Raw genomic sequence first — 25,478 nt, 5'->3', positions numbered from 1 at the left:
CCCAGACCTTCGGCTCCCCTTGTTTTGTGTGTTGAATGTCGTCTTGGACGAACTGGTCGCTGACCGTCACTTTCACCTTCGGCCGGACCCATGGAACTACCGGTTGGCCGCATCTCCAGGATTATCGGTACCCTTTGATCCAGGTCGCTCCAGTGGCCCTTTGTCCCAGAGATCCACTCTTCTGGGGTTTGCTGCCTCTTAGTGTGGCCCAGAGGTGGGGTGATTGCCGGAAGGGAACTCCCTTGGGAACCGGAGGTTCCAGTTCCCCCTATAACCCCTATTCTCCCTGGACTTCCAGGTGGACGTTCAAACCAGCATAACTCTGGTCCCCAGCCACGGATCATGTCGCTTTTTGGACTGTAGATTCTGGGGACCAAGAGCTATAAAATGACACTCCCCCGGGATCACCCCGAAAACCGCCACCCCTGGGTACTGGGAATCTGTTGGACCATGGCTACTATGGCCGGCGCCAGCCTGTTTGGAGTGGCGGGAATGGTAGGAAAACTGTGGCATTGTCTCCTGTTTTATCAAGATGAGTTGTATGAATAAAAGATGTGTGTTTGTCCCAATAAAGTGAGTCTTATTGCACCTGAATGTTAGTCTGTCTAGTCATTTAGGTGAGCCCCTGCTAGAATAATTTTATTGGGTTACATAGCTATAGTCACCAGGGAGGAAGAAGGACCCATTTGGCGGAGCTACCGAGTCGGGGTAGCCGGGGTATCCATCACATTGGTGGCAGCGGTAGGATGCTTCCAACTTCCTGGGACATTCAAACCACCAGCTAGAAGTATTATTGAATGTAGACTCAAGGGAAAACTGCGGCTACCAGGAGCAGAACTACCCCCACCAGAGAAATGCTAGGGGAGGACCAGGCGGCCGGTGGGTCAGATGATGACCAGGGCAATGAGCCATCCGTTACAGCGCCAAGTTCAGCACCAAGTACAGTATCCACCCCGGGGACGTCCACGTCTGATATACAGCGGGAAGTGCAGTGGCTGTTGGCATTGTATGACACCCGGCCACCAGAGGAGGTCATCGCCAAGATCATCTCGGATGTTACCCAACTCAAGTTAGCGGAACTCCACCAATCAATAGGAGCGGCTCCATCAGCCAACGGAGTGCAGGCTCCAAGGCCGCCCAAGCTACTCCATGGGGCCTTCCGAGCCTACAAGGAAGAGGAGGAGAATATTGACTGTTATCTTAAGGTCTTTGAGACCCAATGCGAACTGCAGGGGGGTAGCCTTTGCCGATAGACTGTCTGTCCTGATCGGTAAATTGTCAGGGCAGGCTTTGGCAGCTTTCCACACTACCCCTTCGGAGGACCAAAAGGATTATAACAAAGTGAAAGACCGTATCCTTGCTCATGCCAGAGGCCTACCGGTAGAAATTCCATGCACTAAGGAAGCAGGACGGACAGCCTTTCACAGAATGGACCCACCAATTCACCCGGTCGATGGCTTCATGGTTAGCCGGTTGCAAGGCCACTACTGGGGCCGAAGTGGCACAGCTTTTCCTACTGGAGCATTTCTATAACCATGTTCCATGCCCCGCAATCGACTCCCCGCCCAACTTCGGTTGTAGTTCGACCCCCAGCAGCTACCAATAAGCCCCCGGGCCGCCTGGCCTTTGTCCCTCCGACCAGAGTCAGGGACTCACGGGGATGTTTCTCCTGCGGGCACCCCGGCCACCTCAGGCGGGAATGCCTAAGTCGGGCCTGACAGCAGTCGGCAGCCCAGCCAAGACCCCCCCAGCCAACAGCTTGGGTAAGCGCTCCAGTCCAGACCTAATCAGCCGCTGCCCACTACGCTTATGCACCGGCATCGGCTGACTACCCTGAATAGGGTGAAGAGGATGTTGGCACTCTACAAGAAGCCCACCTTGTGTCAACAGACAACCGTCAGCACCACTGCCAGACTATTTGGGTCAATGGAAAGGTGGCCCAGAGATTACGGGACACCGGATCAACCATCACCCTGATCCAACCTCATCTGGCCTCCGCTTCTTACCCCCTTCCGAGACCGAGTAGGGACTGATCCGCAGGGCCCCGGGAGGGAACGGTTCCAATGGGAAAACGGTCTGTTGTATCGGGTCTCCCAGAGAAAGAAAGGGCCAGTGCCCAAACGCCAGCTGGTGGTACCGAAATGATATCGGTCCAACCTGCTGCGAATAGGGCACGATATCCCCTTGGCCGGGCATTTAGGCAACTCCCAAACACACCACCTCCTTACTCAGGTCTTTTTCTGGCCCAGAATCACAAGAGAAATTAGGGAGTATTGTAAGACCTGCGTGGTGTGTCAGAAGGTAGGGAAGACCAGGGACCATACGAAAGCACCACTTAACCCTCTCCCTGTTACTGACGAACCCTTTAGCAGAATCGCTGTGGATATAGTAGGGCCCCTACCTCGACCCAGCCCCTCTGGGAAAAAATACATACTCACGGTAGTAGACTATGCCACTAGGTATCCCAAGGCAATACCTCTGGTGAATATCCGGGTGGAGATGGTGGCAAGTGCTTTGCTCCGGGTATTCACCAGGGTAGGCTTCCCCTGAGAAATAAGTTTTCTCTGTGAAGAAATCACAAAAAGACAAAGGCGCCTCCTGGTGTAATATAGTTGATGCAGATGGATAATAGGGTTATTAAAATGGTACTTACAAGTGGAGCAGCACCCAATTGTGCTAAATAAAACAGACTGGGATTTCACAGTGTCCCAGCTCACTGACACTCTAATGTGACTGGTAACTCCAACGTCCTGCTGGACCGATAAAGCTCAGACTCTCACAATAAGATTTATAAAAAACCACAATTTAATAACAGGATAAAAATCACAGTGTCATATAACACTAGATATTAAAAATAGTTTTATAGTTCTATATATAGTATACTCCATACAGTCACCTGCGCCCCCTAGAAGCAACACATTGTGAGTGTTATAGATTTTTCCCCTGAGAAATGGTCTCTGACCAGGGGAGCCAGTTTACAGCGGAGGTCACCCAGAAGTTATGGGAACTATGTGGGATAAAACCTTTGTACAGTGCCCCATATGACCCCCAGACCAGTGGGCTTTGTGAACGGTTAAACGGGACACTGAAGCAATTGCTTTGGACATTCTTGGCCACTCACAAAGACTGGGAAAAATTCCTGCAGCACCTCCTATTTCCTATTTGCCTACCGAGAGGTGCCCCAGGAATCCACCGGGTTTTCACCCTTTGAGCTGCTATATGGCCGGAAAATAAGGGGGCCCCTAGACTTGTTGCGATCCCACTGGGAGGGATCAGCCAGGGAGGAAGGACCCTCCATTGTGGAGTACGTCCTGAAGTTCAGGGATCGGCTGAAGGACCTCACAGCCATGGTGCGGGAGAACCTTCAGGGCGCTCAAAGGAGACAGAAATGGTGGTACGACCATAACGCTCGTAGCCGAATTCTCACAATAGGGCATAGGGTTCTAGCCTTGAAGCCTGTCAAAATGGACAAGTTACAGGCTTCCTGGCAAGGGCCCTACCGGGTGGTGGAACAATTGAATAACACCACCTACCTTGTAGCAAAATGCTCCGATGACCGGGTCCAACAGACTTTTCATGTGATACATGTGATACATGAGTATGTAGAAAGACCCCAAGATGTAGCCATTATCTGTGCTCTGGCTGTGGAAGACTCGGAGAGCCTTCCTATGCCAGATCTCCCCGGGCCGGATGAGACCCCTCAGGGAGTAGCCAACATAATCCTGGATGAGAGGTTAGCGGCTGGACAGAGACAGCAGGTCTGGCATTTACTAGAGTACCGCCAGGAGATGTTCTCCAATGTCCCTGGGTACACCACAGTGGTTGTTCACCGAGTGTAAACCCCGGGACAAGCTCCCCTGAGGCAGGCAGCTTACAGAGTACCTAAAGCTGTCAGAGACAGCATGCACCGGGAGCTCCGAGGAATGTTGGACCTCAGTGTTGTTGAACCGTCCAACAGTCCCTGGGCCTCCCCGGTGGTGCTGGTCCCCAAAAAAGATGGTACTACCGTGTTCTGCATTGACTACCTTAAGCTCAATGACAGAACCATAAGCTCAATGACAGAACCACAATCGACGCCTACCCCATGCATCGCTGACCTCTTAGAATCGCCAGGGGTCACTTCCTAACTAACCCTTGACCTCTGCAAGGGGTATTGGCAGATCCCACTAGACCCTGAATCCGTTCCAAAGTCCGCCTTCATCAATCTTTTCGGCGTCTACCAGTTTAAGGTCATGCCGTTTGGGATGAAGAACGCTCCAGCCACCTTTCAGAGGATGGTGGATCGCCTGCTGGATGGCCTCCAAGACTATGCCTGTGCCTACTTGGACGACATTGCCATCTTATATACAAAAACATAGATTATTATTGGAGCAACATAAATATTAAACTTAATTCTATAGCCACACAGTTTGTGTAGATTATTATAGGGGTTAGAAGTATAGATAGAAATTAGCTATGCTTTTAATTAAAGGGAAGTAATCACTATGTACATTACATACAATTGAGCAGAACAAATATTACCATGGAGCTGTAGGGACTAAGAGAAGGAGTCCGCAGTCTGAATACCACTGGGAACCATTACCATCTACTGTGGTCAAAAGCCAGAGAACAGGCCAACTAGCACCAATATAAATAAAAGAATATAGCCTACTTTCCTAGACAGTTATACCCTGTCGCTCGGGCATGGGCCCTATACCCAGCAACCAATGAAACAACTAAAAAATAAAATTATGCGTGTCTTAGTGATAGGCTAGTCCTCTGTGTAAACTTACAGGCCTGATGGTTCCATGCCCATATGCATAGACTAGAGTTTGGTTATAAGTATAGCGTTATTTATATACTTGCAGTCCTAGGAGAACTAAATAAGGCAATAAAGGGCTTATACCTTCATTCTTGGTTTAGCCTCTCAGCTGTCTCAGGGCCACACAAAAGCTATATGACACAGACAGCCATAGAAGCCAAAATAGCGAAATCTTACAGGGAGGCTCAGATTACGGCAAATATAACCCTCAGACCTTTTAAAATCAGAGACATAGCCTTAATATAATAATGCAACAGCTCTCAGCCAAGGACCAGTCAGTGCTAAAACAATTAGAATAACTTATCAATACAGATGCGGGGCCAGCAAGCCTTAGCACACTTTCAGATATAAAGTGACAAAAGAAATAGAGAGCAACATTCTGAGAGAGAAAAGACAACCAGCAAAAAAAATATAATGTCACATCAGATTTGTGTACCATTGTTATAAATAACTTTGTCCCACTGACAAATAAGTGTTAGCAATGTATGAAACACAAGCATAGCATCTTTAGGACATGGGTAAAATAAAAAAAAAACATCAACACACCCTGTATTATCTTAGACTTAAGTACTCACATGTGGCTTGTAAATATAGTCAAATATATAATTGCATCATAAAAGCAGCAGAGAACTGTGTCTCCAGAAAAGAAAATATATAACCATAAATACAAGAGACAGCAATATGCCTTACCAACATATATCTATAAAACCTAAAAGTACACTTAAAGCACAAAACTCAGATTAATCAAACGGTGACAGTCATCAAGAGCCCTCTTTAGATCATTAGCTTTAGTCAGTGGGAGGCAGTGGGGAAAAATATATAAATACCTAGTTGTTAGCTGCATATATAGAAGTAGATCATGTGTCTGTAGAGGGCAACACAAAAAATGTATAACCAGGAATCTTGGAGCAGACCCAAGTAATATAGGAAGCTATGCCGATCGTGCACAAAAATATACCATGTATAGACTATAATTAAACCTTTACTCCGGTGGTAGAAAGTGGTAATTACATCTTCCATCAAAAGATATACATTTAAATCTAAATTCTGCAATGTGGTGCGTTTTTATATAAATGGCTCATATGATTGAGGTCTATGGAGCTTAACAAGGAAGATTGTCTGCAGGATAAATATGTAAAATGCAACGGCCAGGGGTTTAAAATAAAGTAGCAGTCCAATTATAAAGCCTAATTACAAAGTTCACACAATTGGGGCCAGATATAGTAAGGCAGTCACATATTAGGAGTGAGTCACTAACCCACACCATCTCGCCAGTTTACAGTGTTTGTATTGCCAAACGTGATAAAGCTTGTGGGAGCCTTAGAATAAAGCCCGTACATCTGACCCTCCACTATTGCTAGCAGAGTAATCTCCCAATGCCGTCTGAACTGAATAGACTTGAACGTCTCAGATATTAGTTTCAGGTCAAGCTGAATAGTCTTTATATCTGTCTGTGACTCAAGCTGATCCAAAAAGGCCTCTTGTGTAATCCCTCTCATGTCCAAAAGGTTACTTGTTCCGCGTGGCCACCAACTTGTAGAGCCATCAACCTCCTTTGTCGGTCTCCTGTACGGTGCGGAATCGCTTTGGGCTTTGCTATAGGTTTGATATTCCCCTTTGTCCTGTAAATTTGCATTTACCGCCGCAGTGATTTCCCTGTCAGCAGCTATCTCCTCTGCCTGTGTTCCATTCACTCCCAGGACACTACACACCGGCAGCTTGTTCCACTCCTTTGCCCAGCAGTCGTGAAGTCGTTTAAAGTGTTTGTCTAATAGACGAGTGACTGCATTCAGGAATTCCCTCTCCATGCTCACAAGGGGAGATTGTATAAAGTGAGAAGTCTAGGCGCGCTGTTCATGCACTATGTTGTCTGGGTCTAGAGGGAAAGGCCGCAAGTGCGCAGTAAAAAGATTTCAGTTATATGGCGTTGTAAGAGTTGCTAAGGTCCAGAGGCACCATCTCTATCCTCCCCAGGTCATGGGTCGACATCAGGGTCTCATTATGTAGCATATAGTAGCGATATTCAGCTGATAAACATATATAAAGAGCTGAAGTAATGTGAGTCAGATCAGCTTAAGTGTTGGCTCCACTCCTATAGAACAATAAATTTAACAAAGAACTGAACTAAAAATGTTAACATACAATAAGTGCAGCATCAATCAAAACTAGCTCATTTACACACGTTTGAGTATTCATAAACAATGTTTTTAAGGGATATTTTATGAATGAGAATGGCACGAAAATATTACATAATTTTTGACTGCTAAAACTAAAGACAGCAAAGTTTCAGTTTCTGTAGTCAGCATTAAAGGGATACTATAGGGCATAGGCAGTGGCACCGAAACAACGTTAGCTTAATGAAGTAGTATTGATGTATAGATCATGCCCTTGCAGTCTCACTGCTAAATTCTCTGATTTTCAGGAGTTAAATCACTTTGTTTATACAGTCACACCTCCCTGTATGTGCACTGCCATTCTAAACACTTCCTATTAAAAGAACCTAGATATTTTAGGTTCCTTTGTTACAAAGTGTAGCCCCCTGTGTGTGATTAAAGTTAAATTTACAGAACAGGAGATAAAAACTTCTAAAGCAAGTTAACATCTGATTAAAAATAAAAACATTTTGTATATACAGGTTGTGTGAGTCACAGCCAGGGGAGGTGTAGATAGGGCTGCATAAATAGAAATAAAAATGATTTAACTCCTAAATTGCAGAGAATTGAACAGTGAGACTGCAGGGGCATGAGCTATACACCAACACTGCTTCATTAAGCTATAGTTGTTGTCATGCCTTTAGTATCCTTTTAATTAGCAGGCAGAAAATATTTTGCTATTGAGAAGAGCATATAGCTTAAAGGGACAGTCTACACCAGAATTTTATTGTTTTAAAAGATAGATAATCCCTTTATTACCCATTCCCCAGTTTTGCATAACCAACACAGTTATAATAATATACTTTTAACCTCTGTGATTATCTTGTATCTAAGCCTCTGCAAACTGCCCCTTTATTTCAGTTCTTTTGACAGACTTGCAGTCTAGCCAATCAGTGCCTGCTCCCAGATAACTTCATGTGCATGAGTACAGTGTTATCTATATGAAATACGTGAACTAACACCCTCTAGTGGTGAAAAACTGTTAAAACGCATTCTGAAAATAGGTGGCCTTCAAGGTCTAAGAAATCTGCATATGAACCTCCTAGGTTAAGCTTTCAACTAAGAATACCAAGAGAACAAAGCAAAATTGGTGATACAAGTAAATTGGAAAATTGTTTAAAATTACATGCTCTATCTGAATCATGAAAGTTTATTTTGGCCTAGACTGTCCCTTTAATGTAGATTTATACGTGAATTTTTATGCATTGATGCAAACCTGTTAACAACTTGATCCATGTTTATCTTGTCTGCAAGCCTAAACTCAATTGCTAGCGTAGCAAGATCTGACAGCCTTTCCTCTGTCATTGCCGTACGCAAATAAGATTTTATTAATTTCAGTGCTGAAAAACTCATCTCACAAGATGCACTGCTAACTGGCAGAACACATGCAATTTTACACAGTCTGTACAGTTCAAAGAAGGGGACAGCATAGGGATGCAGAAAGTTTGTGAACTCCAGAACAGTGTTAACTTTTATGCCATCTGATTCTTCTTTCCTCTTCAAAGTCACAAGAGCCTGCTTGAGTTCCGTTTCTAAATACTCCAAATTACAGCCATAGAACTTTGCCATTGAGGTCAACTTTTGAAAATTAAATAAAAAAATCCCCTTTTGGGTTAAGTGCCTGAATGCCTTCCATCACCATCAAGGAATCCCTTGAAAAACGTGATTTTAATTCTGATATTATTTTGTCAAGAACAACATAGACAAAATGCTTTATAAAATCATCCTTTGTGCTCAGTTGTGTTCGTTGACCCACTGTTTCCATTATAATGCAGTCCCTTAACTTTAAAGGGGGTCGGCGATCTCTTCGCTTGCGAGGTGGTTCATCTCCTTCAGAGTCAGGAGTTTCTATTCCGCATTTAATGTACAAGTCCATTGCATCCACCCAAACCTTTCCTATTGTGGAATATTGTACTGATCCAGTAGGGCCGCCTTCTTCATTTCTTACTTCTTCAAGTTCTTCAATGACAGTCCGGACGAGAAGGATTGCTGATGCCAAATCAAGATCTTTTGCTTGTAGCATATTGGATAATGTCTGTGTCCTTTTTAATATGTTTTCAAAAAGCACAAGTGATAGAATGAAATTGAAGTCAATGAAAATAAGGATGGAATTTGCTTCAATTCTTCTTTCTGTATTTTTCCCTTGAGCTAATAACTTAAGGGTTTCCAAGAGAGGCTCAAGTGTCTGGAGTACAGCTTTGCATGCAGCACATTGGCATGTCCACCTTGTATCACTTAATTGTTTTAGCTTAATAATGGTTTTTGTTGACATTTCTTTCTGAACACTTTCAAACACTGAGTGAACCACGGATGTACTGGAAAAAACGTAAAGCCTCTCCAACTTCATTCAGATGCTTCAGTTACATTTTTAACTGTGTCAACAACAGCTAAATTAAGACGGTGATTCATGCAATGGATATATAGAGCAGTAGGCACCTCTTTTTGAATCCTTGCTTGAACGCCCTTTACCCAACCACTCATTACTGCGGCCCCATCATAGGCTTGACCGACACACCCATTTTTATCAATCCCTAGTGAGGAGAGAACATTGAATATATAATCTGTCAATGATGCAGCATCAAGGCTATCTGCTTTGTAAAATTTCAAAAACCTCTCATGGACAGCTTGATCAAAAAATATCTTACAACAACAGACAGCTGTTCATTTTTGCTACAATCTTTTGTCTCATCTGCCAGTATAAAAAACGGACTGTCTTTTAGGCTCTCTGCTATTTCTTCTCTAACTAATGAAGCCATAACTGCTAAAAGTTCATTTTGAATGGATGGATGTAAATACCGAGCATTTTTTGGTCCATGAAGTTTCTTTTCTACAATGGGATATTTTTTAGCAATTATGTACAAGATCTCTCTCATGTTTCCATGATTTAGGTCATCAGAGTTGTAGCGATGCTCTCTTTGTGCAATTTAGTTTTTTGCTGTTAAAAGAAGGACTTCAGCAATTGTCAATATAATGGTGGTTTTCTTCCACCTCTCTGGCATGTGCTCTACTTAGGCCTTTCCTAATGGATGTATCCTTTTCTTTGTTTATTTTGAAATCCTGCCAGCTTACACAGGATTCTTCGTGGGAAGTAGTCTTTTCATGTTGTGGCATCCTCTTTTCATTTTCCATTGCATTTTTCCAGTTGGAGAAACCAACATTAATAAATGTTACTTTTTTCATTTCTCCATGAGTAAACTTGGACACAGAAAAAAATCGACATGAAAATCAGTATGCTGCATCCTGTGTAATTGAGTATTCCAGCCAGTTAAAAGACTGGAACCATTGAGGTCGGAAAGACCGAAAGCTTGCTCCAAATTTTGTCTGTGGGTATTTTTTTAGTATTGGTTGTTTTGGCCCTTCAATAGCACACTGACTGATGTCACAGGGCCCTAGTGGCTTGCTCTTGATGCTACCAGTGGGTCTATGTACCAAAGACTGATCATAAGGATTGGGAGGATTCGCCATGAGCACTGTATTGATGTGAGCTTGTTGATGGCAAACTTGATTCTTCAAACTGTGAAAATAGCTCAGATTCCTCCTCATCTTCTTCTTCAACAAAATCAAAATCACTTTCTGGGGAATCAATCTCCACATATTCAATCTCTAAATCCAGATGCTTAGAACTCTGACTTTCGTCCTGTTGCTGATCCTTTGCAGCAGAATCTGATGGCTGCTTTTTATTAACAGATAAATAATAAGATTGTACATCCATCTTCTGATGCTATTTTCACCTTATGCAGGTTCTAAAATACAAAAGTAAATGTTAAAAGAGATAGGAAAGTCCAAATTATACTTGCAGGATTCAGATAGAGTACATTTAAGACACTTTTAAATTTACTTCTGTTTTCAAATGTGCTTTGTTCTTTTGGTATCCCTTGTTGAAAAAGAATATGCACATATCCTACACTAGTGGTAGCTAGCTGCTGATTGGTGCCAGCACACATTTTCTCTTGTGATTGGCTAACTAGATGTGTTCAGCTGTCAGTAGTGCAATGCTCTTCATTCAGGAAAGGATAACAAGATAATAAAGCAAATTTGATAAAAGAAGTAATTGTATACTCTATCTGAATCATGAAAGAAAATTTTGGGGTTTTCTATCCCTTTAAATTATTTCAATTCAGCCACAATTAATAAACTGGCTATTTACCAAAGTTCGGCTTAATCTAATGGGGTATACTGCCCTTTGTATTCACTCACAATTGTGTGTTTATGAGTGCATGAGTGTGACAGCAGTGTGTGTTATTTACAAATATGTAAAAGTGTACTGCAAGAACCTATCTGTAAACACACTCCATTTTCCTGTGTGTAGGTGTGGTGTAACTCTCTGAGATGGCATAAAACTCGCAGAGGTTTAGTGTAACTCTCTGCTCCATGATCATCTGTCCTTTCATGTTCTTTCACTTACCTCTGCAAATGTTATGCCACTTAAAGGACCACTCAATGCAGTAGAATTACATCATTAATAAGTGCATAATTAAAAGACAATGATTAAAGACCTACTCTGAATTTCAAATAAGCAGATTTTTTTCAGACAAATTTATTTTTTCTCATATTTTCCAGCCCCCTGTATCATGTGACAGACATCAGCCAATCACAGCCTAGTATAGGTATATCTGTGAGCTTGTACACATACTCAGTAGGATGTGATACTGGAAGTAAAATGGAAAGTGTCTTAAAACTGCAGATGCTTTCTGAATTATAAAAGTTTATTTTGACGAGTGTCCCTCGTTATGGCCAAAAGCACTCTCTCTTTATCTCTGTCTCCTACACACACCCATATATTTTCTCTTGCACACAAAAACACACACTTGCTCTCTCTAACACAAACACATAGAAACACTCTCTCACACACACACACACACAAATGTACTTTCTTACTCAAGCACACAGAGATAAACTCTCTCACACACACAGTCACAGATACACAATGTCACACACAGATACATATACATACACACATACTGTATATACTTACATAGACATAGTTACACACACACAAATACGTAGACACACACACATACTTACACACAGTTAGACATACACACACAGTTACACATAAATACACAGTTATATACACATACATGCATACACACATAGTTACATACAGTACATACACACATACTGTATATACTTGCATACACATACAGTTACACACACACACTCATACACACATATATAGTTAAACACACACACATACACAGTTACATACACACACAGTATACATACATACACACTGTTACACACATGCATAAATACACACACACATAAATACTTATATAATACACATACACGCATACACAATTACACACACACTCACACAAACACATACAGACACTGACACATACATATACACACACATACTGTATATACATTAATACACATAAACACACAAAGATGACAGAAATGCATACTATATCTTCCTTCCTTTATAACATAATATGCATGAAAATATATGCATGGGCATACATAGAAAATATACATATATTCATACAAACACACTTACATACATATAAACACACATACATACACAGTTACATACATATACACACACAATACATACACAGTTACATACATATACCCACACATACATGTATACACACACACATACATACTGTATATACATTAATACACATAAACACACAAAGATGACAGAAATGCATACTATATCTTCCTTCCTTTATAACATAATATGCATGAAAATATATGCATGGGCATACATAGAAAATATACATATATTCATACAAACACACTTACATACATATAAACACACATACATACACAGTTACATACATATACACACACAATACATACCCATACATACATACACACTTACATACATATACCCACATATACATATATAAACACATACATACATACACACACATACATATGCCCACACATACATACCCATACATACATACACACTTACATACATATACCCACATATACATATATAAACACATACATACATACACACACATACATACACACACATACACACACACACATTTACATACATAAACACATACATACACACACATACATGCATACACACACACAGAAAGATAACAAAACAATTACAACAGTCTATATTTTTTTCATAAGAAGATAAAACACAGATATAAATGGAAAAGGAAAACAACTAAGCAAGTATTAAAAATACAAAGAGTAATGCATCTTCCATTATAACATAAGATACCAGAACATATATGCATGGACATAAATAGAAAATAGAAGTCTGTCAAATTAAGTATTAGATGTGGGTTAATCTAAATTACATAAACATTGAATTTATCTCCAATATATTAACCCTTTGTTGGGACAGAAGTTGGATTTAGATATTAAAGGTTCATTATTGTTAATGATCTTTTTTTTTTTTTTTTTTTTTTAAAGGTAAAGGAACATTCTAGTCAAAACTTAAAACTTACATCATAACTAGCATTGACTAATTAATTAACATTTATAACAAACTAGTACTAAAGCCCGTGTACACGAGCCATTTTTTGCAGTACAGCGGTCCCACCCCTTGCTCTCTCCCCCCTCTCTTTTGCTCTCTCTTCCCCCTCTCTTTTGCTTTCTCTCCCCCCTCTATTTTGTTTTCTCTCCCCCCTCTCCTTTGCACTCTCTCTCCCCTCTTTTGCTCTCTCCCCCTTTTCTTTTGCTCTCTCTCCCCCCTCTTTTGTTCTCTCCCCCCCTTGGCTCTCTCTCCCCCCTCTTTGGCTCTTTCTCCCCCCCTCTTTGGCTCTCTCTCCCCCCTCTTTGTCTCTCTCTCTCTCCCCCCCCCCTTTGGCTCTCCCCCCCCCTCTTTGGCTCTCTCCCCCCCCTCTTTGGCTCTCTCCCCCCCTCTTAGGCTCTCTCTCCCCCCCCCCTCTTTGGCTCTCGCTCCCCCCTCTTTTGCTCTCTCTCCTCTTTGGCTCTCTCTCTCCCCCCCTCTTTGGCCCTTCTCCCCCCCCTCTCCGGCTCTGTCTTAATTGAAAGCCTTTGCCTCTCTGGCCACGCTCCCATCGCGGCACCCCACCCGGCCACGCCCCACCGTGACAACACCCGCCCGGCCATGCCCCTTTCCGCGTCCGGCCACACCCCCTCGGGATGCCCGGTCACGCCCCCATCGCAACGCTCCCATCGGCCACACTCCCTGACACTCCCCTTCAGTCTTGCTCTGTGCTGAGTGTCAGGATCCAAACGGCCAGGTATGTTTGTCACGTGCAGTCTCTACTGCGCATGACTGCATCTGACAAACATACTTGGCCATTTATTATATAGGATAAACACCACTATATAAACTATCAAATTTTACTTTTTGCTGTTCTACCAAAAAGTACATCTTGCGGTTAGGTTAGTCTGTGTGTCCCAAAGGATGACCATAACTTTACTTCTAAGTATACTAGTACATTCTATAGTACAATGTGGTAATATTTCTCTACCTTTTGTGTCTGGTAATTCACAATCAGGATATTAAATGGACAGTCTATTCAAAATTAAACTTTCATGATTCATATAGAGCATGCAATTTTAAGCAACTTTATAATTAATCCTATTATAATTTTTTCTTCATTCTCTTGGTATCTTTATTGGGAAAAGCAAGAATGTAAGCTTAAGAGCTAGCCCATATTTTGTTCATCACCAATAGCCACCAATCAGCAAGCATTACCCTGGTGCTGAACCAAAAATGGGCCAGTTCCTAAGCTTACATCTTTGCTTTTTTTTAAAAAAGATACCAAGAGAATGAAGAAAAAATTATCAAAGTAGTAAATTAGAAAAATTGCTGCTCTATCTGAATCATGAATTTTAATTTTGACTAGACTATACCTTTAAGGGTGCAGACCAGAGCCATGTCATCATATGAGGGTGTCTAACTGTCTGAAAAAGATTTGGATATGAAAAGATCTCAGATCGCTTATAGTTTTATTCTTTAAAGAGGCATGGGAGTAAAAGAAATAAACTTTCCTGATTCAGACAGCAGATACAATACAAAATATATAAAATAATTGCTTACTTCTATTTACCTATTTCTTCTCTTGGTATCCAAGAGAGCATACTGAGGTAGACTCAGAAGTGTGCATGTGTATTGAGCACTCTAGCAGCAATATTTTCAAATGTTTGTAGCAATATGAATTGTCTACCATAATATGAATGCAAACTATAAGGAGGAAGTAAGGAGCTATATCAGAATGTTTTTTGTTTTTGTTTATTTTTATACACAAACACACAATTTAATACAGTATTAGCATGCTCAACTCTACTCTAGTAAAATTTCTGTAAATAAAAAAAAAAATGTCAGCTGTCTTGCACACCCAAATATTTTACCAAGAAGATATATAAAGTTTGTAACAGTATAATAAATTTGGTTTGTTTTTTTTAGAACGTTCAGTCAGCACAGTGAATCATTCATCAATCAATCATCATCATCATGTATTCTCTTCTGGGTGTTTTTAATGATTTTTTTTAATGATTGACCTGCTGCAAGTTTTGCTTGGTAATTTGGGTCTGCAAGTTGACTTGAGCAGGTGACCTGCTCAAGTCAACTTGCAGACCCAAATTACCAAGCAGGAAGCAGATAAAAAAATGTTTTAAGGTTTACACTACAACATGTACAACAGTTACAGAACATTCATGTAACAGTATGTCAGTATGATCTTTCTGTACCCTACCCCAGAATCAGCTCTCTCCTTTGGACCGGGGACGACGCGTCACAGACTGTGAGAAGCTACACTACAGAAAAAAAAGGGGAAAAAAGCATTTTTTGGGGGAAACTGGGTACTGGCAGATAGCTGCCAGTACCCAAGATGGCTCCCAGTAAGGTAGAGAGGGAGGATTAGAGAGCTGTTTGGGGGGGTTCAGGGAAGTTGGGGGCTAAGGGGGGATCCTACACATCAGCATATCTAAATATGCTAAAATAAATATATATTTTTTTAAAAGATACCTTTTATTTTAGTACTGGAAGACTTTCTGCCAGTACTTAAGATGGCGGTGACAATTGTGGGGTGGGGGAGGGAAGAGAGCTGTTTGGGAGGGATCAGGGGGTCTGATGTGTCAGCTGGGAGGCTGATCTCTACACTAAAGTTTAAATTAACCCTGCAAGCTCCCTACAAGCTACCCAATTAACCCCTTCACTGCTAGACATAATACACGTGTGATGCACAGCAGCATTTAGTGGCCATCTAATTACCAAAAAGCAACGCCAAAGCCATATATGTCTGCTATTTCTGAACAAAGGGGATCCCAGAGAAGCTTTTACAACCATTTGTGCCATAATTGCACAGGCTGTTTGTAAATAATTTCAGCGAGAAGCCTAAAATTGTGAAAAAGTGAATGATTTTTTTTTATTTGATCGCATTTGGCGGTGAAATGGTGGCATGAAATATACCAATATGGGCCTAGATAACAGATTTGGGGGTCAAAGTTAGAAAAAGTGTGTTTTTTTCCAATTTTTCCTCATATTTTATAAAAAAATTTATAGTTAATTATAAGATATGATGAAAATAATGGTATCTTTTGAAAGTTCATTTAATGGCGAGAAAACAGTATATAATATTTGTGGGTATAGTAAATGAGTAAGAGGAAAATTACAGCTAAACACAAACACCACAAAAATGTAAAAATAGCCTTGGTCCCAAACGAACAGAAAATGGAAAAGTGCTGTGGTCATTAAGGGGTTAAAAGCCTTTTATTTCAGTACTGGCAGACTTTCTGCCAGTACTTAAAGGGACAGTAAAAAAAATTTAAAAAATTAAAGCCTTCAAACCAACAGATATATACCTTCATATTCATAATATAGTCTTTTTCGTATTTTCAGTTTTAATAATAAAAAATCGCTTTATGTTTTTTTATCATTTGCACTCCCTCCATTTACCTCATTATGCAAAGCCATTCACAGATGGCTCTACATATAGCACTTCGGAGTGCGCATTGCCATTTTCAATCCCATCATTCATTCCGTTGTAGCTGATTTCAGTAGGAGGAGTAAATATTTCACTCTCTCTACAGCGGTTAGTTTGGTAGTGTTAGTGTGGAGACACTACTGCACATGCGAACGGGATCGCGCATTGCCATCATGAATATTCACTGCACACATTATAGGAAAACCAACGATTGGTCGATAGCTTACACCCATTTGACTTGCTTGCTCACAGGGCTGTCAGCTATTGATAGACTGAAGCGTGAAACGGCTGCTTGAAATGTAAAAAAGAAGGTAACGATTTAACTAATAACATTATTTACATTAAGGAAGTATTTATATTGCAGTTCTATGACGATCTAGAGGTTATAAACTAAGTGACTTTTCTAATCCTTTAAGATGGTGGGGACAATTGTGGGGTGGGGGAGGGAAGGGAGCTTTTTTAGAGGGATCAGGGGTGGGATGTGTCAGGTGGGAGGTTGATCTCTACAGTAAAGCTAAAATTAACCCTTCAAGCTCCCTACAAGCTACCTAATTAACCCTGTCACCGCTGGGCATAATACAAGTGTGGTGCGCAGCAGCATTTAGCAGCCTTCTAATTACCAAAAAGCAATGCCAAAGCCATATATGTCTGCTATTTCTGAACAAAGGGGATCCCAGAGAAGCATTTACAACCATTTGTGCCACAATTGCATAAGCTGTTTGTAAATAATTTCAGTGAGAAACCTAAAATTTGTTAAAAAGTTAATGAATAAGTTAACAATTTTGTTTTATTTGATCGCATTGGGCAGGGAAATAGTGGCATGAAATATAACAAAATGGGCCTAAATCAATACTTTGGGTTGTCACTAAAAAAAATATATCTATATATATATATATATATATATATATATATATACACACACACACACACACACACATGTAAAGGTATATTCAGGGATTCCTGACAGATATCAGTGTTCCAATGTAACTATCACTAATTTTGAAAAAGAAAAATTGTTTGGAAATAGCAAAGTGCTACTTGTATTTATTACCCTATAACTTGCAAAAAAAGCAAAGAACATGTTAACATTGGGTATTTCTAAACTCAGGACAAAATTTATAAACTATTTAGCATGGTTGTTTTTTGGTGGTTGTAGATGTGTAACAGATTTTGGGGGTCAAAGTAAGAAAAAGTGTGTTTTTTGCATTTTTTCATCATATTTTTTTTTTTTTATAGTAAATTATAAGATATGATGAAAATAATGGTATCTTTAGAAAGTATATAATATGTGTGGGTAAAGTAAATGAGTAAGAGGAAAATTACAGCTAAACACAAACACTGCAGAAATGTAAAAATAGCCTTGGTCCCAAACGGTCAACAAATGGAAAAGTGATCTGGTCACTAAGGGGTTAAAGCAGGGCCGGCGCTTCCACTAGGCAAACTAGGCAGTCGCCTAGGGCGCACTGCCAGCTAGGGCGCAGGCAGCAGAGCCAGCCGACTACTTTTATGGCCCAAAAAAAAAAAACATTTCTGTGACAGTGTATTTAAATTACAATTACATATTTTTATTACATATTTTTTTTTATTTATTAAGTTAAAGTCAGAGTCTCGAGACAGACAGTCTACTCTTCACACAGACACAGACAGTCAGTACTACTTCTTGACCTCGTGGACACTTCTATGCTAGGCCGCCCGCTAGGCGATGCCGACGTCAGCACCCTCAATGTTATTTACGTCACCAACATTGATCCATCACGTGACCACCCCGCCCGCTTTGCCGCTCATTGTGCTGTGCCAGCCTGAGCCTCACACACGCGGCAGCAGCAGCCGGAAGAGACAGTCACAGAGAGTGAGACAGAGCCTGAGGGGTCGAGGAGAGAGAGTGTGACAGTGTCACTGACACTACTAGGTAGTCGGACTACCGGGCGGTGAGCAGCTGAGCCAGGCCTGAGGGTAGAGACTAAGAGCCTGCTGGCTGGCCCGGCACTGGCAGACGAGACGACACAGTGTGCTGCCCAGACAGATACAGAGCCGATCAGATCAGCACTGGTCGACGGACGGACCGGGTGTGGCCGTGCAGTGTGTGGACAGTGTCGCCAGGACAGTGGACCCAGCCCAGGCAGGACGGAGGAGGACGAGGTCGAGGACGACGTCAAACAGAGGTGAGAGCTCAGAGACTCAGCCAGGAGAGCTGAGTCAGGAGAAATTATTTTTTAAATTTCTGCTTTTTTGATTTTTGAAATCTAATATGGATATATGTCATATAAATTATGGAGGTCAAATTCAATGATGGCTTGGCATGGCATGAATCTGATCATCATTCATGTTGTTGTTGATTGTGACTAGACTTTACTAGTACATATATATTTATTACCATTAAAATAAAATAAAATGATGTAGATTATAGACAGTGAGTCAGTGACTTTAGTGTAGTACTACTAGTAGTACTAAAGTCACTGACTCACTGTCTATAATCTACATCATTTTAATGGTTGAGGGCTGCCGGTGGTAGTTTGTTAATAAACTGTTTATTTTGCAAATTTGCAGGCAGCAGATGGATTAATAAAAATAACACAATTGAATCAATTATTGATTGTGTTATTTTTATTAATCCATGCTGCTGCCTGCATTTGCAAACTAGTATTTTTATGTTATATATAGAATAGTCAGTCTGTCTGTCTACTCTTAGACTTAGTTTGGATTGTGGACAGTGGTGGAAGGAAATTTGTGTATTTGATCATTTTCCCGCCTGGTTACAAAACTCATGTGTGAGCCACGTGCGGCTAGGGCTAGTCACTGTGTTTGAGAAAAACTTACTGTCTAAGTAAGTTTAATTTCATCCAAAATCTTACACTTGTAGTGGATGGATCAGGATCATGAGGTGGTGCTGGTTTCATGATAAATAAAGCTTTCTATATGCATATGCATTGGCCCACTTATTGTGTAATTAGTACTTGGAACTTGGAAGTTCCATTTCTGATAGTTAATGTTATTTGTGTTCCAAGAGGATCTGCTGCCCTTATAAAACTACCCCCCTGATGCAGATTCTGGCATCTTCACAACAATCTGCCATTTGCCTTCACAAAGATAATAGTAGTAAATTAGAATGTTGTTTAAAATTGCATGCTCTATCTATGTGAATCATGAGATTGTTTTGTTTTTTTTAAATCTTTTTTTTGCTTAAACAAGTATTTTACTTGTAATGTTTGGTATATGGTTAAAAGGACACAGTCTACTCCAGAATTGCTATTGTTTAAAAAGATAGATAATCCCTTTATTACCGCTTACCCAGTTGTTCATAATTAACACAGTTATTGTATATTAATATACATTTTAACCTGTGTGATTACCTTGTATCTAAGCCTACTGCCCCTTATCTCAGTTCTTTTAACTGACATGCTTTTTAGTCAATCTGTGCCATCTTATACGTAACTCCACATGCATGAGCACAATGTTATCTATATGGTACACATGAAATAACACCCTCTAGCTCTGAAAAAACTGTCAAATGCTGTCAGACAAGAGATGGCCTTCAACTTGAAGGCCATCTCTTGTCTGAAAGCATTTGACAGTTTTTTCAGAGCTAAAGGCTTCAAGGCCTTAGAAATTAGCACATGAGCTTATCTAGGTTTAGATTTCAACAAAGAACACTAATGGAACAAAGCAAATTTGATGCTGAATGTAAATTGTAAATGTAAATATATATTGACACGGTGACTTGCTAGCTTGTAATTGAGTTTTAAACAGTAACTACTAAGTTGTCATGAAAAAAAAAATTCTTTGATTTTGCCCAGGATCAATTGCTGGGCCTGAGGTGTGGGGTCATTTGTTTCTCAGGTGAATTTTTACCAACGTACGGTTATTTGTTTATTAATAAAACATTAAACAATGGGGTCAACTTCCCAGCTTAAATGCAAACATAGGGGTAACCATGTGGGTGTAGTTGGGGGAGATTGTGGCATAGTCACTTATGTCTCTGATTGTAATATACATATATAAGTAGTTTTATATTTTGGAAGATGGACCATAGAGCTGAACTATCTTTACTTAACCAGATGTTTTTTATTTTCTTCAGTTACCTATGGCTGATAAAAAAAACGACCTTCTGGAGCCCAGTACCGCAAACGAAAGGCAGAACAAGCTAAGGAGCAAGCAAAGCAAGAGGGGTCCTTCTTTAGATACCTTCATACACAGCAACCAAATCAAGAACAAGAATGTGACTGTACTCTAGTGGAACCTGCCACTGGGGATGGAGAAGCTGAATGTTGTGCTCCAACTACAAGTCATACTGAAGTTTCACAATTTGGAAATGTTTCTAGAAATAATGAAGAAGAAAAAGATGTTAATAACAGTGAGACTAGTAGTAGCACTGCAAAGTCATCAAAAGAAAACAATATTGTGCCTGATTTGGATTACAGTGACCCTGCTAAATGGCCCAACTCTTGCAGTGATGATCTACGACAGCTTATAATTCAACATGGACCACAGTAGGTTGTATTACATGATTTTCCCAAAGACTCAAAAAACAGACGATTTTCTACTGTACACTACAAGAGGAGACTGGCAAATGGTGAAGAAGTGTGTCGCCAATGGTTGATATATTCAACCTCAAAAGATGTGGTTTTTTGTTTTTGCTGTAAATTGTTCAGTAAAAGAAATGTTGCATCATCCCTACAAGAAACAGGTTCAAAAGACTGGAAGAACATTGGAGCAATTATTTCTTCACATGAGAGGAATACTGACCATTTGGAAAACTATCAAGCCTGGCGTGAACTTGAATTCCGCTTATCTAAAGAAAAAAACAATTGATGCTCTAAACCAGCTGAAAATTAGGCAAGAAGAACAATATTGGCAACAAGTCTTGCAACGCTTGATTGCTTTGGTAAGAGTTCTTGCCATGCAAAACTTATCATTCCGTGGTACAAATGACAAGTTGTATAGTGCCGGCAATGGAAATTTTTTAAAGTTTGTCGAATATCTAGCCCTTTTTGATCATATCATGAATGAACATTTGCGTAGGGTTAAAGATCAAGAAACATTGTTCACTACCTGGGAAAAGATATCCAGAATGAGCTTATACAGCTTCTAGCCGGTGCTATAAAGAAGAAAATTATAACAAGTACAACCTCAGCTAAATACTAATCAATTATTCTGGACTGCACACCCGATGTTTCTCACATTGAGCAAATGACAATGATTGTACGTTTTGTTGATGTAAGCAAACCATCAGATAATGAGTCTGAAAGTATTACTATAAGAGAACATTTCATAGGATTTATTCCACTACAGGAGACTACAGGTGCCTTTATAGCAGAAACTCTTCTTGAACAGCTGAAGCTAATTCAATTGCCAATTGAAAATCTGCGTGGTCAAGGGTATGACAATGGCAGTAACATGAAAGGCAAACAAAATGGAGCACAAAAGAGAATACTGGACTTAAACCCACTTGCGTTTTTTGTGCCCTGCAATGCACACTCTTTAAACTTGGTAGTCAATGATGCTGCTAGGTGTTGTCTGGAAGCAACTACTTTCTTTGGGTTAGTTCAACAGATTTATAACTATTTCTCTACATCAACTAAGCGTTGGCAAGTTCTAATTAGCCATATATCAGACTTAGGCATAACTGTTAAGCCATTGAGTGAAACAAGATGGGAGAGTCGGATTGATGCTTTGAAACCACTGAGATATCATTTTGGTAATATATATGATGCTTTGATAGAGATTTTTGAGGATACAAGCCTATCAGGTCCATCTGGAAATACTTCCCGAGTTGAAGCCAAGGGCTTTGCTGATGCAGTTAGTAACTTCAAGTTTGTGGTATCCCTTGTTACATGGTACAACATCCTTTTTGAAGTCAATCTTACAAGCAAGCTACTACAAAATAAGGAAGCTGATTTAAATTCAGCTACAAGACAATTGCAAGTGACCAATAATTATCTCATAACCTGCAGGTGTGATAAGGGTTTTCAACAAGTTTTGACAGATGCTACTGAGATTGCAAATGAGATACAGATAGTACCAAACTTTGAGACAGAAGATCAAGTTCGAAACAGGAGAAAGAAACGGCAGTTTGATTATGAGGCCCGAGAAGAAGCACCACAAGATCCAAAGCAGAAATTCAAAACAGGTTTTTACTATGCTGTTTTAGACATGGCAATACAATCGATTGAAGAGAGATTCCAACAGCTACAAAAATATAATTCACTATTTGGCTTTCTATATGACATATACAGTATAAAGAAAAAATCAACAGAAGATTTACTTAAGGACTGTAATAATTTGGAAAAGTCATTGATGCATAATGGAAACAAAGATATTGATGCTGAAGATCTGCGTTGTGAACTTGAAGCAATAGCTCGAAGACTTCCAAAGCCTATGCCGCCACAAGAAGTACTTCTCTTCATACTACAAAATAAACTTTTGGATAACGTGCCCAATGTTTCTGTTGCTCTGAGGATCCTTCTCACACTTCCAGTATCAGTGGCAAGTGGTGAACGTAGTTTCTCAAAGCTCAAACTTATAAAAAGTTACATACGCTCTACAATGTTGGAAAAGAGACTAGTTGGCTTGGCAACTATATCTATTGAACATACACAGGCAGCAGCACTTGATCTGGCTGAAATGGTGACAAAATTTGCAAAGGAAAAGGCACGCAAAGTGAGATTTTGAGGTGTCTGAAATTTAAAAAAGTTTCTGACAAATCTGTGTTTTTTTTTTGTTTGTTTCTCTGGCTGTAAGGAAAATACAGACTCAGTTAATATATATTTTGTTTAATTAAAAGTTAAAATATATTTGTTGTTAATATAGGCAATGTAACATTTGGTTACTTTATATTTTGCCTTTAATATTGTTGCTTTTGGCATCTTATGCCACACCACTTATTCATGAAAATTAAAAGAAATTTAAAAGTGTTATGTTTTGTTTCTTTAATTTTTTTATTTTTTTTGGCATGGGGGGGGGTGCGCAAGTAACTGGTCTCGCCTAGGGCACAAAATAGTCTAGCACCGGCCCTGGGTTAAAGGGACAGTAAAGTCAAAATTAAACTTTCATGATTCGGATAGAACATGCAATTTTAAACAACTTTCCAAATTACTTCTGTTATCAAATTTGCTTTGTTCTATTTTCTTTTGGTATCTCTGATTGAAGAGTAAAACTAGGTATGCTCATAAGGCTCAGGAGTGTGCACGTGTTTTTAGTACTCTATGGTAGCAACATTTTGCAACATTATTTGTAGCTTTGGTATACAATTTTGTACTTAAAGGGACAGTCTTGGCCAAAATAAACTTTCATGATTCAGATAGAGCATGTCATTTTAAACAATTTCCCAATTTACTTTTATCACCAATTTTGCTTTGTTCTCTTGGTATTCTTAGTTGAAAGCTTAACCTAGGAGGTTCATATGCTAATTTCTTAGACCTTGAAGGCCACCTCTTTTCAGAATGCATTTTAACAGTTTTTCACCACTAGAGGGTGTTAGTTCACGTATTTCATATAGATAACACTGTGCTCGTGCACGTGAAGTTATCTGGGAGCAGGCACTGATTGGCTAGACTGCAAGTCTGTCAAAAGAACTGAAATAAAGGGGCAGTTTGCAGTGGCTTAGATACAAGATAATCACAGAGGTTAAAAGTATATTATTATAACTGTGTTGGTTATACAAAACTGGGGAATGGGTAATAAAGGGATTATCTATCTTTTAAAACAATATGAATTTTGGTGTAGACTGTCCCTTTAAGACACGTGCACACTCCTGAGCTCTTATGAGCCTACCTTATTTTACTCTATAGGGGCCCTGCTTGGATTCTTGCACCTGGGCCCTGTGGTTTCTAGTTACGCCTCTGGAAGATAATACAGTAAAGTATTTTGAATATTAAACGTTAGTGGTGTACAGAGTATTTTGTACAACCAACAATGACTCCACATCTTGAGGCATAATTTGCTAGAACAAAAAGATATATGTAATTTGCTACTTCGTTACACTATATACATTGTAGAAACCTGTTAGAGTGAGCCTGAATTGTTTTCCATACACCCAACACAGTAGTTTGTACTGTTTGCAGCTTCTAGACAATTATTTCTCTGGTTACAGTTGGGGGTGTAGAAATTCTTTTAGACTTTTCCACTTGATGGGGAATTCACAATTTCTTTTATCAAAAATAAAGAAAAAGAACATTTTGAAAGAATGTTCATTTCAACCGATAAATCATAAATATTGAGGTAGACCACATGCAGAGAAGCGTCTAAACTACTGCCCCAACAGTAGATTATATTAATGTAATCAGTATAGCTTTTGTCTAACAACCAAGATCGTCTTTTAAACCCCACAACGACGCATGTCGTACAGGGTACGTCGCACACAACCTGGTCTTAAAAGACCAGCAACGTACCCTGTACAAAATTAGGGGCTTAAAGCGGCTGGAAGCGATCCTGCTCGCTTTCAGCCGCTTTCCGGTTATTGCAGTGATGCCTCGATATCGAGGCATCCTGCAATAACACCCCTTGGCCATCCAATGCAGAGAGAGCCACTCTATGGCCCTCTCTGCACCGGACATCGATGGTGGGTGGGAGCCTGTGTGGCTACCATCGATGATGATCGGTGATGTGGAGGGGGGCGGGATCGTGGGCGGGGATGTCCGGGGGCAC

At 40.2% G+C, this 25,478-nt stretch overlaps 1 protein-coding gene across 2 annotated transcripts in view; it reads left to right on the top strand.

Annotated features, from left to right (window-relative positions):
* LOC128652943 (zinc finger MYM-type protein 1-like) overlaps positions 1 to 25,478 on the top strand; it is a 120,145-nt gene that overhangs the window by 20,748 nt on the left and 73,919 nt on the right. Inside the window, exon 2 of one of the 2 annotated variants that reach the window (XM_053705953.1) lies at positions 20,911 to 23,746. The exons of the other annotated variant lie outside the window; for it this stretch is intronic. Coding sequence (XP_053561928.1) covers positions 22,023 to 23,504 — 1,482 coding nt within the window. The 5' untranslated portion in view covers positions 20,911 to 22,022 and the 3' untranslated portion in view covers positions 23,505 to 23,746. Of the gene's footprint in view, positions 1 to 20,910; positions 23,747 to 25,478 lie in introns of those variants that run through there. 2 annotated transcript variants of the gene reach the window in all.

The sequence above is a fragment of the Bombina bombina genome, chromosome 3, assembly GCF_027579735.1.
Source record: "Bombina bombina isolate aBomBom1 chromosome 3, aBomBom1.pri, whole genome shotgun sequence".
NCBI classification, from domain to species: Eukaryota; Metazoa; Chordata; class Amphibia; order Anura; family Bombinatoridae; genus Bombina; species Bombina bombina.
Note: the sequence above shows the minus strand (reverse complement) of the source record. Positions and strands in the feature narration are given on the sequence as shown.